At 41.6% G+C, this 16,707-nt stretch overlaps 1 protein-coding gene across 3 annotated transcripts in view; it reads right to left on the reverse strand.

The window, feature by feature from the left end:
• agap1.L (ArfGAP with GTPase domain, ankyrin repeat and PH domain 1 L homeolog) overlaps positions 1-13,633 on the reverse strand; it is a 257,570-nt gene extending 243,937 nt beyond the window's left edge. For 2 of the 3 annotated variants that reach the window (XM_041575580.1, XM_041575579.1), the window contains exon 1: positions 12,213-13,633. In XM_041575580.1, coding sequence (XP_041431514.1) covers positions 12,213-12,375 — 163 coding nt within the window. In that variant the 5' untranslated portion in view covers positions 12,376-13,633. 3 annotated transcript variants of the gene reach the window in all.
• Positions 13,634-16,707: the final 3,074 nt, after the last annotated feature.

Raw genomic sequence — 16,707 nt, forward strand, 5'->3', positions numbered from 1 at the left:
TTGAGCCATCAATTGGAGCAGGAGCAGTCTGCGATCCAAATAAAAAAAAACAAAAACCTGCCCAATCAACATTTGGCCAATTTACTGCCAGATATTAATCGGGGCAGGCATGCCAGCCAGCAGCATGCATGGGCCAATAAGTTGCCAGCTTCGTTCAGCAGGAACGAGTCAGCAGCTTTTATCGGCCCATGTATGGCTACATTTATTTGCAGTTCTGCAACAACTGCTTTTTACACAAATGTTAGAAACAAATGGAATCCTAAATTTAGGTATATACAACACCGCTGATGAAGTGCCAGAATGAGGCATGAAATGTGTCAGGTGATCGCATATGTCATTGTTCAGGAAGTATGTTTCACTTATGATACCTTGTTTTTAGAGAAAGCTTAGAAATAAAGTTTTTTTGAATTTTAAACTTGTTGCTTAAGAGACACTTTCCTCGCATTGCGACGATTGGAGCATGTATTAACTGGAGCCGAGACCAGTCGTGGAAGTGCCAACAGAAGCACTGGGACACGGACATGTAAAGGTCCCCATAGACGCAGAGATTTTTCTTTGGTGAACGGCCGATTTTAGCGAAATCCGGCCAATCGGTCAAATTATTGTGAAGTTAGTGGGAATTAAACGATTGTACATCTTACGATTTTTTGTCCGACATCTGTCAGAAAATTGATCGGCCAGGTTAAAACATTTTTATTGGTCCCAGCGCAATCTATCTATGTTAGCAGGTCCAAGCAGGCAGCTTCTCTCAGTTTTCCTGGCAATATCGCCTGAAATGGTCTTTTTTAGTTGATAGACAAATCGTACATTTAAACAATCGTTTCGAGATAATCGTGGTCTCGCGATAACGAAAAGATCTTTTAAAGATCTTTACATCTATGGCCAGCTTTAGTTTCTCTTAGTGCTATATACAACACATAGGGGCCCATTTACTAAGGGTCGAAGTGAATTTTCGAATTCAAAAACTTTGAATTTAAAAGTAATTTTTGGGTACATCGACCATCGAATAGTCCAAAACTCGATTTGAATTGAAAATACTTCACAAACTCGACCATTCGAAAATCGAAGTACTGTAAACCTCCTGTAACCTTTCTGAGTGTTTGGCTAAGTTTTGAGTAGTCAAAGTAATTTTTTTTTAAAATCGTTCGATTTGAAAATGGCCGTTTGACTATCGCTTTGACTATCGCTTTGACTATCGAAGTATCAAATTCGATGGTCGAATTTCGACGTTTTTTAACTTCGAAATACGACCCTTATTAAATGTGCCCCCTAATGAAGGACACCCTACTCCTCCATTTCACAGCCCCTATAAAGCTGTGCAAAGATGAGACATCAGAAGCCTTCTTCAGTCTTAGCACTGTATTAAAGTGTGGTCCCTAAAACCTTATTATAATTTAATTCCATGGGGAATCGCTATTAAAAAATGCCTTAAATTTGAACTGCCTGTTTATTTTCAAGGTATGGAGATCCAAATAATGGGAAGATCCCTTATCCAGAGAGACCCAGGTCCTGAGCATTCTGGATCACAGATAATATACTAGCTGTGGTACTTTTATTCAGAAAGGATCCCCCCTCTATTTTCTTTTTTAGGGTTCAATTTCCACCCAGGGCACTATCTGCAAACATTTGTATGTTCTCCAAGCGTTTGTATGAGTTTCTGGCTCCTGATAAAATAAACCCTACTGTGAGTGTGAATGTAATAGGGAACTGAGATGGTAAACGCCACTAGGGGCAGGGACTAATGAGAATGATGTAGAATTTTATACTAGGAACTGTGACTGCACCTGTCTTTAGCTGTAACCGTTTGCACCTCTGCTGCTACTACTTTCCGACCGAGGAAAAACAAATCTACTTTTCACACCAGGGTGTGTACTCAAGTTTATTTATTCCAGTCATCCCTTGTTTGCAATGGAAGTTGCAAGAAACCTTTGCTAGTGGATATCCCCTGCACACCAGCAATGCCATTCCATGTCATATTCCCTGCTTCCTCGACCCCACAGCTGTGTCTTCCACTGACTCGCCTGTGTAGGAAGCAGCAACCCTGCTCAAGTGACTAGTTGCTACAGTAAACCAGGCACCTTAATCTTACTAATTGTATGGTTTGACTAAAGCTTTTAATGGACCTCATAAAAACCACACAGCTCCGCTAGTTTCACTGTGAGCAGGGGGGCCATGGATCAGAGTAATGAGCTTCTCTGTGTTGTTCCAGACTGACAAAGAAAAGATTAGACCAGGATCAGTAAAAAAACAACAAACTAAGCAAAGGCAATGTATTCTGTTTGGGTATTTTATTGTAAATACAGCTATGCTTCCATTAAACAAAAGAATAGGATTATATTGTGTCTAAGGGTAAATCCACACTGGGCGTTTTGGGGAGATTTGGTCGCCTGGCGACTAATCGCCTCGTCTTTGCGGCGACCAATCTCCCCAAACGCCTTCCCTGACTCAAAATGAAAAACCGCCGACGCTAATCACTCGGCGGTTTGTTTTCCGAAGTTGCCACGAGGAAACTTCGGGCGACTTCGGAAAACGAATCGCCGCGTGTGATTACCGCTGATGTTTTTTCATTTTAGCCGCTGCAGAGTGAGGGAAGGCTTTTGGGGAGATTGGTCGCCGCAAAAAAAAGGCGATTAGTCGCCAGGCGACCAAATCTACCCAAAACGCCCAGTGTGGCCTGACCCTTAATCCTTTCACCCAGGATCTTCATCTCTTAATAACAAATTGCTTATCTGTTTGTTTTTTCTAATATCAACTTAGGTATAAGGTAAGCCATCATAAAGTTAGCTGGAGATACAGATTGGGCTATGATTGCTCCTACAGGTACATGAGGTCCTCTGCAGACCAAATTACACAAGGCCATGCGATCTGGAGTTTTAGACTAAGGACACACGGGCAGATTTGGGGAGATTAAATGGCTTCTTATTCGTGGCAACAATCGCCATGAACTGCCTTCCCCTACCTTCCTGACGGCTATAATGAAAAATCGCCAGCGGGATGGCACTCGCGGCGCTTTGTTTTCCAAAGTCGCCTGAAGTTTCCTTGTGAGGCAACTTTGGGCGACTTTGGAAAACGAAGCACCGCGAGTGCCATCCCGCTGGCGATTTTTCATTATAGCCGGAGGGAAGGTAGAGGAAGGCAGTTCGGGGGGGATTGTAGTCACGAGGAAGAGGCGATTTGTCCCCGGTTCGACAAATCTCCCCGAATCTGCCCGTGTGTCATTACCCTTATTGTGACTGCAGGGAGACTGAAGGTTTAGCTGTTCTACAATAAAACAAATGGATTGGTTGCAATGGGGTTACTACTCTGCAATTTAAAAAAAATCTTGTTTTTGCAAACACCAATCTATGCAGTTTAGCCCAGAGAGACTATTATAAACAAGATCCCCTACCTCCTGTCACATATATATATATATATATATATATATATATATATATATATATATATATATATATATATATATATATATATATATATATATATATATATCTGTAAAAGATAGACCTAGGTAAAGTCATTAGCTGCTTATGAGATCAGCATGATCCACAATTTTCAAACATGCAAATTTTTAGCGGCCAGCTAGTAGCATATCAGTCACCTGTTTGAAACCAAGCATTAAATTGGTTGCTATGGGATACTAGACCTGGTGCAAACTTTGCACGTTGTTACTTTCGCTTGTTGGATGTCAGCTATTCAACTGCAACATGAGGAGGAGCACCCACATACACACCTAATTTACCAACAGTTCTCAACAACCAGCATTTTCCAACAGAACAGCCCCAAATTAAACACTTTCTATAGCAACACAACAACTAAATGAACCTTTTATAGCAATTAAATCATTCCAATCCCTTAATCAATGAAGGAAAAGGGAGAGGTCACACATACTGAGCTGTGCAAACTGTCACTAATGTTTCATGCAGAAATCCTGGCAATTTATTCAATGTGACACTGTCCTTTTTGCCATTTGGCAAGTGAGTTACAGTCCTTGTGCCAATTAAGCCCTCCCCATTCTGCACACATCACACTGGAACAAGCCAGCTATTCATCCTGATTGCCAGAGCACTATCCACAATCCAGCACCTCAGGATCAGAATGTGGAAGACAGGTCTATTCTGTTCAGCAGTCAGGCTTTTCATAGGTAGTTATCTGTGCATAAAACCCAGGGGGGGGGGTCGCTTTTCATGACTGGGCAAGTATGAAGGCAGGACTGTAGGTAACCAGACCCTCTCTAACTGCCCAAACAAAGGGGCTGGATTCCAGCTGTGAAAATCTTCTACTGTACATTATATAAAGTCATATGTTGAAAAGACATGGAAAAATAAACAAACTTTAGCAGCAAAATATGAATATATTCAAATACAGATTCTATGTTCCTGCATTTGACAGGTTTTTTTTAGAAGTCCCCTCCAATTGTAAGGCATTTCAAGAGGGCAATTTCCAGACTTTATTAAATATTGAATGTTACTTTTCAAGAAACATTTTAAATTTAACATTTTAAATCTGCACCAATTTACAGTCGAACTTCAATCGCACCCATTTTAAGTTTCCCAACACTTTACTTATTTAGGTCCCCTGAAAAACATAGGTAATACACTTAAGGCTTCAGAATAATTGTATAATTTAATATTAAATTGTATTCTACGTATGCGTATAATTTAATTTATGGTTCTAATATTCAGTAATACATGGTCATCAATTAAAGGTTTTATAATGACAGTGTAAGTTGCACATTAGGTGTTGCTTCGAGGCAGGCCTGGCTGGCAATCGCAGACTGCAGGGTCTACTTCTATAGCCACTCTACTGCTGAAAAAAAGTTAGCTTACCTGCTGCAACCTATTCTCAGCGGATGGGCACAAGGCCAGGGCTTTGAAGCTTATCATAAAGGTACTTGTGCCCATACAATCTCATTGTGTCATGCAACAATTGGCCCACTACTGCTGGATGCAAAGGGGAGCCTGGAACTGCCAACAGCACAGAACCAACAATAATTCCAGGATTCCGTTAACGGCTTGCATCCATTGTTGTGACTAACTCCTGGCTACTGCATTGGATGATAATGATATTACTGATCCTGGGCACAAGAAGTAATGGAATTCAAGAAGAGCAGGAAAAATTTGCATTATAACTCACACTCAACTTGCCAAAATGACAAGTGTCTACTTGGTGGCCATCCATTGTTATGCCCAAGGGTTACAGCAGGATTTATCTCTATACGAATGTTAAAGGGGCAGTCGTACTTGATGTCACTTTCAAATGAAAAGGCAAGGTACTGTGTGTGTGTTCGGCTACATGTTGATATTCTTTCTACAATAGCATTCAGCTCTGCTCTCTGTTTTAATATAAAAAGTATTGCACCTGCTGCCCTTGAGCTGTAGAGAGACACTGTAAACTTGAGTTACTAAATTTCCCCTTAAGAACAATGAGGAATTCACAAAGAGGACATCAACCTGGGGATATTCTGTATGGTTAATGGCAGCCAGGGAGGAGACACTAAAGTTTACAGCGTTTTGCTTGTTAGTGGCCAATTAGAACCTACAACATAACATTCAAAGGCTTAATTCAAACTTTACTCACATAGTAATCATCAAATGTAGCAATTATTTAGTAATTTCTCATTTCTGCACTGCCAGAGGCTCAGAACATTATTAATGTAACAAAAATAAAGAAACTGCCTTTTTTTGTTCTATAAAGGCGCAAGACTGACTCTAAATCAGCAAAGGCACAATGGCAGCCATCCAGCCGATGTGACCACTCCCAGCATTCTCAGCCAGTCATCACAGCACCCAGCTAACTATACACAGGTATTAAAATTAGCGCTTTCCTTTGGTGCGGGTTTTGGGAAGACAATTTTATAATTCCCCAGGGCCCTTCAATAAAAAGGGTTTATATTGCCAGACCAGGGCTGTGGCAGATGCTCCCAGGATCCACACTGACACATTACAGGAGGAGGGATGGAGAGGGGGCTATCCATGGAACACAACAGCTGACCAAATAATTCCCTGGCTAGGAATATCCCCTCCAAAATGATCAGCTGTAGGCAGAGGGACTATAAACTATTGACTGCTGTCTACTTGTACCTTCTGTTTCCCTTCTCCACTGCCCTCTCTTGATTGTAAGCCCTGGTTTTCAGGTTTTTTTAATACTTCTTATTAAAGTATGAGCATGTATTTAAAAATATATCTTGCAGAACTTTGCTCAAATCTGCACAAGTATGAGCATATTTTGCTCGTCGCTTTATTAATACTCTTACTTGAGACGGATGGAAACATACGCAGCATTGTGTTATGCACATTTCATAAACATCTGCGATCAAGGGGCAAGTTCCCTGTTTTACACCGATACGTACTTTGTAGCTATGTTGTAACAGTATAGTCTGCAGCACATACAAACATGAACTGCTTACTAGTCATATAGAATGTGGATTTTACAGGAATATGATTTTGAATGGAAGATCTGGTAATTCTATAGCAGACATTCAATTGTCATTAAAAAGAATGCATTACGCAAGGACATGTGAAAATAAAAGGTGCCCCACATTAGGTAATACGGTTTCCTCTTTTGTTGATCTGGTATAATGCTACTGATATAAAAAAGGGCACTTTTCAATGCAATTCATTATGATTTGCAAAATAAGCTTTAATGGACCAGTAAAACCAAAAACGAAAATGTATTTGTCAACTTATTACAGCCAAAAGGACTGAGAATTTTTGCAAACTTACCCCATGTGTAATAAAAGGTACTAAGTGTGCCAAGGAGCAGTAACCCATAGCAACCAATAAGATGTTTGCAATAAATTGTGGCTGCTAATTGGTTGCTATGGGTTACTGCCCCTGGGCAAACTTAGTGCCTTTTATTACAGTCCTACTGGCTCTGAAATAAAGATTTCTAACACAGAGCGTGTGGTGGGAACTGGAGGGATGTGGGGGAAATGCTGAACGATGGGCATGGCAAAAGGGGCTTGGAAAGAACATTGAATTGACATTAATTTTTTGGAAGCAAAAGTTGTTAGAATTATCTAGCAGCCGCCTGCCTGAAACAAGGCAGAAGTAATTACCTGCTGCTGGGGTTTAAAGGACCAGTAAGGTACCACCTGCTTGGCAAAACACTGGGAATAGACTTTTCACCGACGTTAAGGGAGGAACTCCACCGGCGATTCTGCATCTGACTGTCGTGTAGTGGACGAACGCCGTGACACCATCCGACGTTCCTGTTGTTACCTTATTTCTGTTGCATCCGAATTGACACCAGTGGAGTTCTACCCTAACAATTGTCTGGACCCTGCCATTGTGCTGAAGGGCCAGGCAAATATACCTGAAACTTACATTTGAGAGCAAGAATCGTCTGCCAGGTGAATGCAAGGGCAATTACAATAAAAGTGAAAATACCCCAACAGACTATGGAGACAACTAGCAGTTAGGGGACCATAAAAAAAAAAAACTTGGAGGGCCACATCTTGCCCGTGGGCCTCCAGCTGGACCGCTCAGAACTACATGACAGCAAATAAATATGCTAAATATTCACAGGGGTCTGGGTCATATTTAGGCCATATTTAGAGAACCATCCATTTTCAGGCTGCAGGAAAGAGATCATCATCTAAACAGGGAGCTGTCAGTGTGTGTTTGCTGTAGGGTCACCAGCCCAGGCGCCACAGACTCAAATGAAAACATGGCAATAACATTTCCAACATCCTGATAATGTTTCCACAAACGCAATTAATGGGAATGGAACAGGAATGAGCAAATAACAAAATTGCCACAAAAATATTCTGAAATAATAGATTACAGAAGTGAATTTGCATGTGATAATGTAGTTTCCAACAGCCTGCTTTAAGCCAAGAGCAAAATCATTTTAAAACTGTAAAACACTGAATTTTAGATGAATGAATTTTTCTATAAGAAAACCACATTAAAAGATATCTGCTTCTCCCTGTTTCTGTTTAATATCTAAAATCTATTCACATTGGCTTGTAATAAAAGGTTGACCAAGCTAAAGAAGAGGGGGCCCTTCAACCACATTAAAGCCAAGAATCTTTATCTGCTCCAACCAGATACCCACAGTATCCAGCAGTCTGACAGTCTCTATTCACACAAATAAGGCTTACATATCATACAGAGCAGTGACTGACATGCAGGTGCATCACACACCTTTAAGGTCTTTGTATAAGAGCCGTGTGAAGTAAACAAGCTTTACAATTGGCATTATGCTCTCTGACAGGGTGGGAAACTAAATGGTCTAATTCATAGATCTCTGATTTGTAAATAAAAAGGTTAGTAGAGTAGTACAATAAAACCTCTACCTGTGCCATTGGTCTAGTAGGTAATATAAATGCGTGATATGAGTGATCTGTAAAAAAAACATAAGTAAAACAATATCCTTGCCCCTGAGCAAGAAAACACACGGATAAGTAAAAATTCAGCAAAGCCAATGTCTACTAAGCGTCTAACCCAGTGATCCCCAACCAGTAGCTCGTGAGCAACATGTTGCTCTCAAACCCGCTTGGATGTTGCTCTCAGGGTCCTCAAAGCAGGTGCTTATTTTTGAATTCCAGGCTTGAAAGCAAATTTTAATTGAATAAAATTAAGTATAATGCCAAGTAGAGCCTCCTGTAGGCTGCCGGTTCACATAGGGGCTACCAAATAGCCAATCACAGCCCTTATTTGGCATCCCAAGGGACTTTTTCATGTTTGTGTTGCTCCCCAACTTTTTTTTATATTCAAATGTTGCTCATGGATAAAAAAGGTTGGGGACCCCTGGTCTAACCCCATTGCTGTAGGCTGTCACACACAGCACACTTCAGCAGCTCTCTGGCCAAAATCTTCCCCTTTAGAAGTCCATTCCTGTCAATGTACATACAAGGGGCTGAATCTGCATTTTTTCTGCTTCCATTTGTCTACCAGATGAAAAAAACATGCATGCCAATAGTCTAAGGGCAAAGTTGCCTAGAGAGGAAACTTTGGCAGTAATTCAGGAACAGACTTCAAACTGTTACAATTTTGCAACATTTAGTTGATACATTTTTCAGCAGCATTTCTGGAATATTAGCAACTATTGTGTCAAATGCCTTTAGGATAAGGTCACGCCTGGAGATTTGGGGAGATTTAGTCGCCCGGCGACTAATCGCCTCTTCTTTGGGGTGAATGATCTCCCCAAACTGCTTCCCCGTTTCTTTTCCGTCTGCTTCAATAAAAAAACACCTGCGTCAATGCACTCTCTTCACTTAGATTTCCGAAGTCGTCCGAAGTTTATTAGTGGAGAAAATTGGGCGACTTCAGAAATTGAGTCCCACGAGTGCATTAATGCAGGCGTTTTTTTCATTGAAGCAGACAGAAGACACGGGGAAGCAGTTCAGGGAGATTAGTCGCCCCAAAGAAGAGGCGATTAGTCGCAGGGTGACTAAATCTCCCCGAATCTCCAGGTGTGCCCTTACCCTTAATGAAACTCAGGGATTCTTCTAAGCAGGAATAAAGATAAGAAATGTATTGACTAAATGTATTAATTTAGAACAGATTACAGGGTCGGCAACCCCCCTCCCAGAGCTGCTTCAATACTTCAATATTATAAAAAATAGAATGTAATTGGAAAACGTCTTTATTTCTGGTTATCTATCTGAAACCAACTGAACTGAAAAAAGTGTTGGAAGGTGAACAACCTTTGAGGATAAAGCACAGGCTCTGAACCACAACCAGAAGTGCCCCTTTGGTAGAAAAGAGAAAACAAAAATACACAGAATATATTAAACACTGGTTTGATATCTTCATAACATACCTTAGAAGTGTCCAACCTACAACCCTGATCTACTAAAAGCTCCAAAGTGAAAGTAAATATGTGGTTCGGTGTTATGGGTAACCAATCTGGTGCAATTGACCATCTGCGTTAGTAAATGAATCCCACAGTCTAAATCACATTAAATTAAAAACAAATCTAGAAATGCACAAACTGCACCTTGGGACATAAATAACGTCAAGTATATACACAGCCTTGGGGATAAGTCACACATGTCATTTTCTCTGCCAGCAGAAAAAAAATTCCAATACAACCAGCAAGTGCCCTGTTTGTGCAGTGATTGACCTACGTTATAAATAGCAATTGCTTGCCACTGTGCAAAAGGGGCAGATTTCTGACATAAAATTAACACCTGAGTGGGTCACGTTTCATAGCCCTTAAAATTGTTAGTAATAAACAGTCAGTAAACTGGATTTCTAATGTTTCTATTAAAAAGACACATCTAAATACAATGTATTCACATGCTAACATAAAACAGATACCCAACCACTGAAATGTGGTCATACCATATATTTTAAATTGATAACTGTGCACAGTAAAGTACTGTAACAGAAAAGTGATGCGTATGCCAAGCAACATAATAATGTCTTTTGTGTACTGGTTATTCATGAACTTCTGTATTTCTGCCTACAGATGTAGGCTCTGTTAAAAGGGTAACTGATTCAGAGTGAGGCACATTATACTTCCATAAAATATATAAACATTATTTGAGTGCTCAGCAACACTCCGGTAATAATGTAAGCAAAGATCTGAAAAGGGGAACTAAATTGATAAGATATATATAATATGTAGCAATGTTTTAGTATCATGAATTGCATCTGTCACTGAGAATGTGGGTCAAATCCAGTCACAAAATGCACACAAGAGTGTTTTCGGGCTGAGATCTGCCTTGTGCACAGACAGGTGGGTGCCATTCATATCATTCACTACACACGAGAGGCAATACTGGACAAGCAACAGTAGCATTTCAAACATCTTTACTGGCTCCAATTAATGTGAATTGCACTGGAGAAAGCATATAGTTCATACAGATGACAGCCTGCCCCCTTTTTATGGAACTGTTCTGCTAATAATGGAATCAGGAAAATACATTGAGGATGGTTCCATGGGACACCAAAAGAACATCAGGATTACATATCAGTCTAGACAAAGTTTTGGGACTTGTTAGAGTATGTTATGTAAAGATTAACACTGGGTAGTGCCAAATATTGGGCCAAATATTACCTAATACCCTAGCCTTACCCAATAACCAAGGCCAGTGCAGAACTGCACTGTCTCAGGTTACTTGTGAGCGAGTACCATGTTCCCACCTTCTTCCTGCATCTTTCTTCTCAAAGCCAAGCGCATGTGCAGTAGAGTGAAAAGCCAAACTATAAGCAAAAAGCTGGGGGGTTTTTCCACTCAACTGCGCATGTGTCAGCCCAGGGCCACTGGAAAAAAAGAAGCAGAAAAAGGCAACCGCTCCATGGTGCTTGCTCATAAGTTCCCTGGGCTTGTGCCGTTTTCTGCTAACAGGAGCACAAGCCCCGAGGTGATTCATCATCATCATTTCATCATCATCATTTATTTATATAGCACTGTCAAGTTACGCAGTGCTTTACTGCAGTTATAGCAAACAGGGAATAAATGGTGGATAACAAACAAGGATTATTGATTGATTGATAATAATCACTGGGGGGGGGGGGGAGTTGGTCTATCATTTGGCACCCCCAGTGACTCCACATTTCCTTCTCCTTTAAAAGAGGTCACTGAATCATTACTAAAGGAAAGCAATGTTTGGCCAAAGCCACTGGTGAAATAAAGATTGGATTAAATGAATTAAATTTATAATAGAATGATATGGCAGATTTTAGGAAAATTTTGGACTAGCACTGCAGTTGTAGACGAATATGGCTGTATCAACCTTTCATGTGCACTATAAGTGCTTAGCAAGTGGGATGCCCAAAAATATTGTTCTCTTGTCCAAACAAAAACAACCCAATCTCAGATGGTTGTTACCAGCACAGACAGTGGGGTTCAACAGATGGGGCAATTGTGTCTCACCAAATCCTTCTGCCCTGAAAAATAAGAATTAGTATTGCTATGTAAAGCACATAGGCCCAAGTGTTCTTCTTGTTCCCATGCTTCTTCTTCTTGGTAAAGGGCAACCTTACACATACATACACAAAAGAGTATCCACAAAGCACTTCAGGGGAGCAACAGCAAAAATGAACAATTTTAATTGTTACCCGTGTCCCTTTTTTGTCACATGGGCTCTTGTGATTAAAAATAATGCAGTTGCCGTGAAGCAGCAATTGCCAGATCATGCCATCTAAATGACCACTTTTCTTGGCACACAGGAATGCCAGCCACTGCAGTTTGGCAACATGATTGGAAAATATCACAGTGGCTCAATTAGCAAAGCTGCACTCTTAAGGCTTGAGTCTTACCTTCTATGGCTATAACATGTTCTCGGATCTGGTTCTGCAGGACAGGTTCATCCAACCGCTCCAGGAGCTCGTATATGGAGTAAATATTAGGGTGCACCGATTCAAAACGTTGGATCTCTGCTCGAATGGCCGCAGAGTTGGCCAGCTGCTGCTGGTAATTCATCCTTCCAGATTCGGGGAGCCTTACATGTCAGGCCAGGAGGTTGCAATGATACATAGGTGGGGGTGATATACAATGATATAGTGTTGATTCTGGCCGATAGATGGATAGATAGATAAATAGATAGATATAGATACGGGGCTGGTAGAAGGCAACTAAAGCGCTAATATAAGGTAGGAAAGATTCTGCCCTTAAAGGTCAGAGAGCCCCAGGTGTAGTCTGGGAAACAGGAGGTTAGAGACAATTTGGTAATTTGCAAAGGGCATTCAGAATTATGTCAAGACTAGAACTGAGCAGATTATGGATACGAACTAGGGTGATGGAAATGGCGTGTAATCTTGGAAGCCTGGCCCAATGTTTAATAGAAAAGAGGGTCCCACTTACAGGAGAAGCAAAACATAATGTATGGGGTGATGCATAAAGATCAATATGCAGCTAAATGAATGCAGAGGAGCAGAATTGGGGGCAAATGACACACACACGCGGCAGGGGGGCACAATGTCTGAATGAAGTACCAAAGTGACAATTCAGAAGAGTAGCTAGAACTGCTGGCTAGTGATAAAGGAGGAAGGGGTGGACATGTTAGTGATAGCAGCAGGCTGGCAGATCTGAATAAGGATGGAGGGTGTTGGAGATGTGATGGAGGCAGGAGAGCTGCCAGGACACTGATGTGAATGGGACAGGGGGCTGCACCCAAGGGAGTGATGTGGGGAATGTGAGCAAGGCTGGAGACAGAGAGAAAGAGAGAGAGAGAGGGGGTGATGTGGTGCAGCAGGGAGGCTGAATGGAAGGGTGTCTGTACACAAGGAATGTGATGAGATGGGGCTGCACAGGGGACAGATGGGAGAGAGGCAGGAGGGCACTCGTTGGAGTGAGCTGAAGGAGGGCTCTACCCACAGGAATAATGTGGCGCAGGGCACAGAGCTGATCTGGGAGATGAGTTACATGGGTGGTGGGATGGGATTCAGGCTGGGCAGTGGGAGAGTGGGAGCAGGACACTGCCGGTATGAACAATCAGTCCTGGTCACTCATTCATGCTGATCACATGCACCCGCCGCGCTTGTCCTTCAGCCTCCTGAGTCTGGCGCTGCTTCCGCTCCCCCTGCCCCGGCTCCAGCTCTCTCCTCCGCGGGCTCCCGCTTCCTATTCCATACAAGACGCTCTCCAGATCCTGCTGTGTTTTCCTCTCTTCCTCCGTGAGTCTCTTCCCTTCTCTCCTCCTCCAGCCTCTCCTTCCTGTCTCCTCCCCTTCCCTCCTACAGCTGCTGCTTGTGCTGCACTTGGAGCTTTCAACCTGCGCCTTCCCTGCTGGGACTGACTGGCACCTCGTACAGTCCCTCATTTGGCTGTTGGGAGCTGTAGTTCGACACTAGCCGAAGGGCCGCAGTTTGGACATAAGGGTCAGAGGGGCTGAGAGCAGGAGCCCCTTCCAATACAGTAATCTTGCTCTAGGGCCCCACATATAATATTTGCGAGCAATTAGCAGCATATCTACCAGCTACACAGACATATATATAAGTACACAGACATACATAAGTACACAGACATATGTAAATACACAGACAAATATAAATACACAGACATATATAGCTATAGTGAGTAAAATGTATTCATGTACCACCTGTTTAGGGATATTTAAAGTGAAACATCCCAAGACCTGTATGAAGAGCTGTTACCTCGTGCTGGTATAGAGCTGTGCCATTTATTGCTCAATTCTAATATCCCATAGGTGGCACAGTATGATTTGAATGGTGTTTTCTGGTGTATAGATAAAATATAGAAACAACTTTTAAAGCCACATTGGCAGTCGCAGTACATCTTTTTTGGGCTATTAGTGAATAAGGTCCATAGAATTTTAGACTGGGCTGTAATGCACTACTCAGTATGTTTCATGAATGTCCAACCAGCAGCCCTCCAGTTATTATTCCCAGAATCCCATGGCAAATGACAAACTCTTTTCCAACTCAAGGCCCCCCTCTGCAACACCCCTGTTAGCAGCTCTGAGCATATTTGCTGCAGTGATGTGCCTTGGCCATTCTATGTAGTCCATCCAGTCTTGAGGAAATGTACCTGTAACTTCACAAATGCTTCACCTTGATTTCTAAAAATGCAGGTAGGATAAATGGTGGGAGTGGGGTATTGGGGGCCTTTGATGATTTTTATTCAAACTATCAGTGAAAAGGGGCTGGTTGAAATCTCAAGATCATTACACTGACTTATCAACATGCCTTCTGCCAAGGCGGTTCTCTGTTTTTAGATTGTAAGCTCTATTGACCAGGGAAAGCTGTCTTTACCTTGTATCAGTACAGTGGGACCTGGGGTTTTCCAGATAAAGGATCTTTCCATAATTTGAATCTCCATAACTTAAGTCTACTAAATAATCACTTAAACATTAAAGGAGAAGGAAAGGCTTTGTGCACTTCGGGGTGCCAAATGTTAAGGAACCCCAAGTGATTGTATTGAATTACCTGAAAACCCGGGCCGGTGCTCCTATCAGCAGAAAACTGGGTTATTCCAGTGAGCAGCACAGAGCGATCTACTTCCTTCTTCTTTCTTCAAATTTCCCGGGGCAAACGCATGCGCAGTTGAAAGGAATAGGCGACTTTTTAGTTAAAGTTCGGCTTTTCGTTCTACTGCACATGCACAGCCGCACAAAGAAAGGGGAAGACAGAAGAGGATCGCTCCTTGGTGCTCACTGGTATAATCCTGGGCTGGTGCAGTTTTCTGCTGATAGGAGCACCGTCCCGGGGTTTCAGGTAAATCAATACAATCACTTTGGGGTGCCTAACATTTGGCACCCCCAAGTGCACAAAGCCTTTCCTTCTTCTTTAATTAAACCCAACAGGATTGTTGTGCATCCAATAAGGATTTATTATATCTTAGATGGGATCAAGGTAAATCATTACTAAGGAAAAAGGAAATCATTTTTAAAAATGTAAATTATTAGATTAAAATAGAGCATAGGAGAAGACGGCTTTCTGTAATTCGGTGCTTTCTGGATAACTGGTTTCCGGATAATGGATCCTATACCTGTATATGTAATCTTTATGTTCATGTATGTACCTATTTATTGTACATCTCTGCAGAATATGTTGGAACTTTATACTTTATAATGTGACACTATCCAGGGGGCTGCTTTACACCATTCCAACAATGCCATAAAACCATCCTGCAAAGTCAGTTATACTAGTCTGGTTCATGCCACTGCTCCATCTAGTGGCCTACTGTCTCCCTTTCATATCAGTTACAACTCCTTACCCTGGTGTCATACATACTTTTGCCATTAGGGGGTCTAATTTATGAAGATGCAATACAGCTGAGCACACCACATTTCATTAAGGGAAATTTCACCACTTTATATTAATTAAATGTTGAACTCTAATTTCCACCCTTTGGTAAAACACAGTACTATTTAGGGGATTGTTGGTTTCATGAATGCCGAGAAATTCAACTGGTGCCTGGATAAGCTTTAGTGTCACAGGCACTTAGATATTCATTCACTCCTATGGAAATTATATGCATTTTTGTTGCACCAGTCAAATCCAATTTCACATTGGTAAGTCTTTTGCTGTCCAAATCAGATCTGATTTCATTGCTTGGATATGCACAAAGTCTCAGAGAAGGTTAATTGCTGGGGAACATTTGATGGGATTTACAGTGCTGCTGCCAATTGCTCCACTTGCTGATGTTTCATAGGTCCAGCGACTATGGAAACGTTGCTATGGAGCTCTAAGGGAAAAATATTAGATGGGGACTGTTAAGCCACATTTTCTCATTACCCGCCCCCTCTGAGTGGCCTCTATTAGTAAAAGCCTTAGAGCTGAAGAATTATGAAATATAAACACACTGATTAGCAGTTGCTAATGTACGAGTGCTAGTCCATTTATAGTATGTGCATATATATATATACAGTGGTGTGAAAAACTATTTGCCCCCTTCCTGATTTCTTATTCTTTTGCATGTTTGTCACACTCAAATGTTTCTGCTCATCAAAAACCGTTAACTATTAGTCAAAGATAACATAATTGAACACAAAATGCAGTTTTTAAATGAAGGTTTACGTTATTAAGGGAGAAAAAAAACTCCAAATCTACATGGGCCTGTGTGAAAAAGTGATTGCCCCCCTTGTTAAAAAATAACTTAACTGTGGTTTATCACACCTGAGTTCAATTTCAAAGGTTATAAAGCCATTTCTAAAGCTTTGGGACTCCAGCGAACCACAGTGAGAGCCATTATCCACAAATGGCAAAAACATGGAACAGTGGTGAACCTTCCCAGGAGTGGCCGGCCGACCAAAATTACCCCAAGAGCGCAGAGACAACTCATCCGAGAGGC

This window comes from Xenopus laevis, chromosome 9_10L, assembly GCF_017654675.1.
Source record: "Xenopus laevis strain J_2021 chromosome 9_10L, Xenopus_laevis_v10.1, whole genome shotgun sequence".
In the NCBI taxonomy this organism is placed as follows: domain Eukaryota; kingdom Metazoa; phylum Chordata; class Amphibia; order Anura; family Pipidae; genus Xenopus; species Xenopus laevis.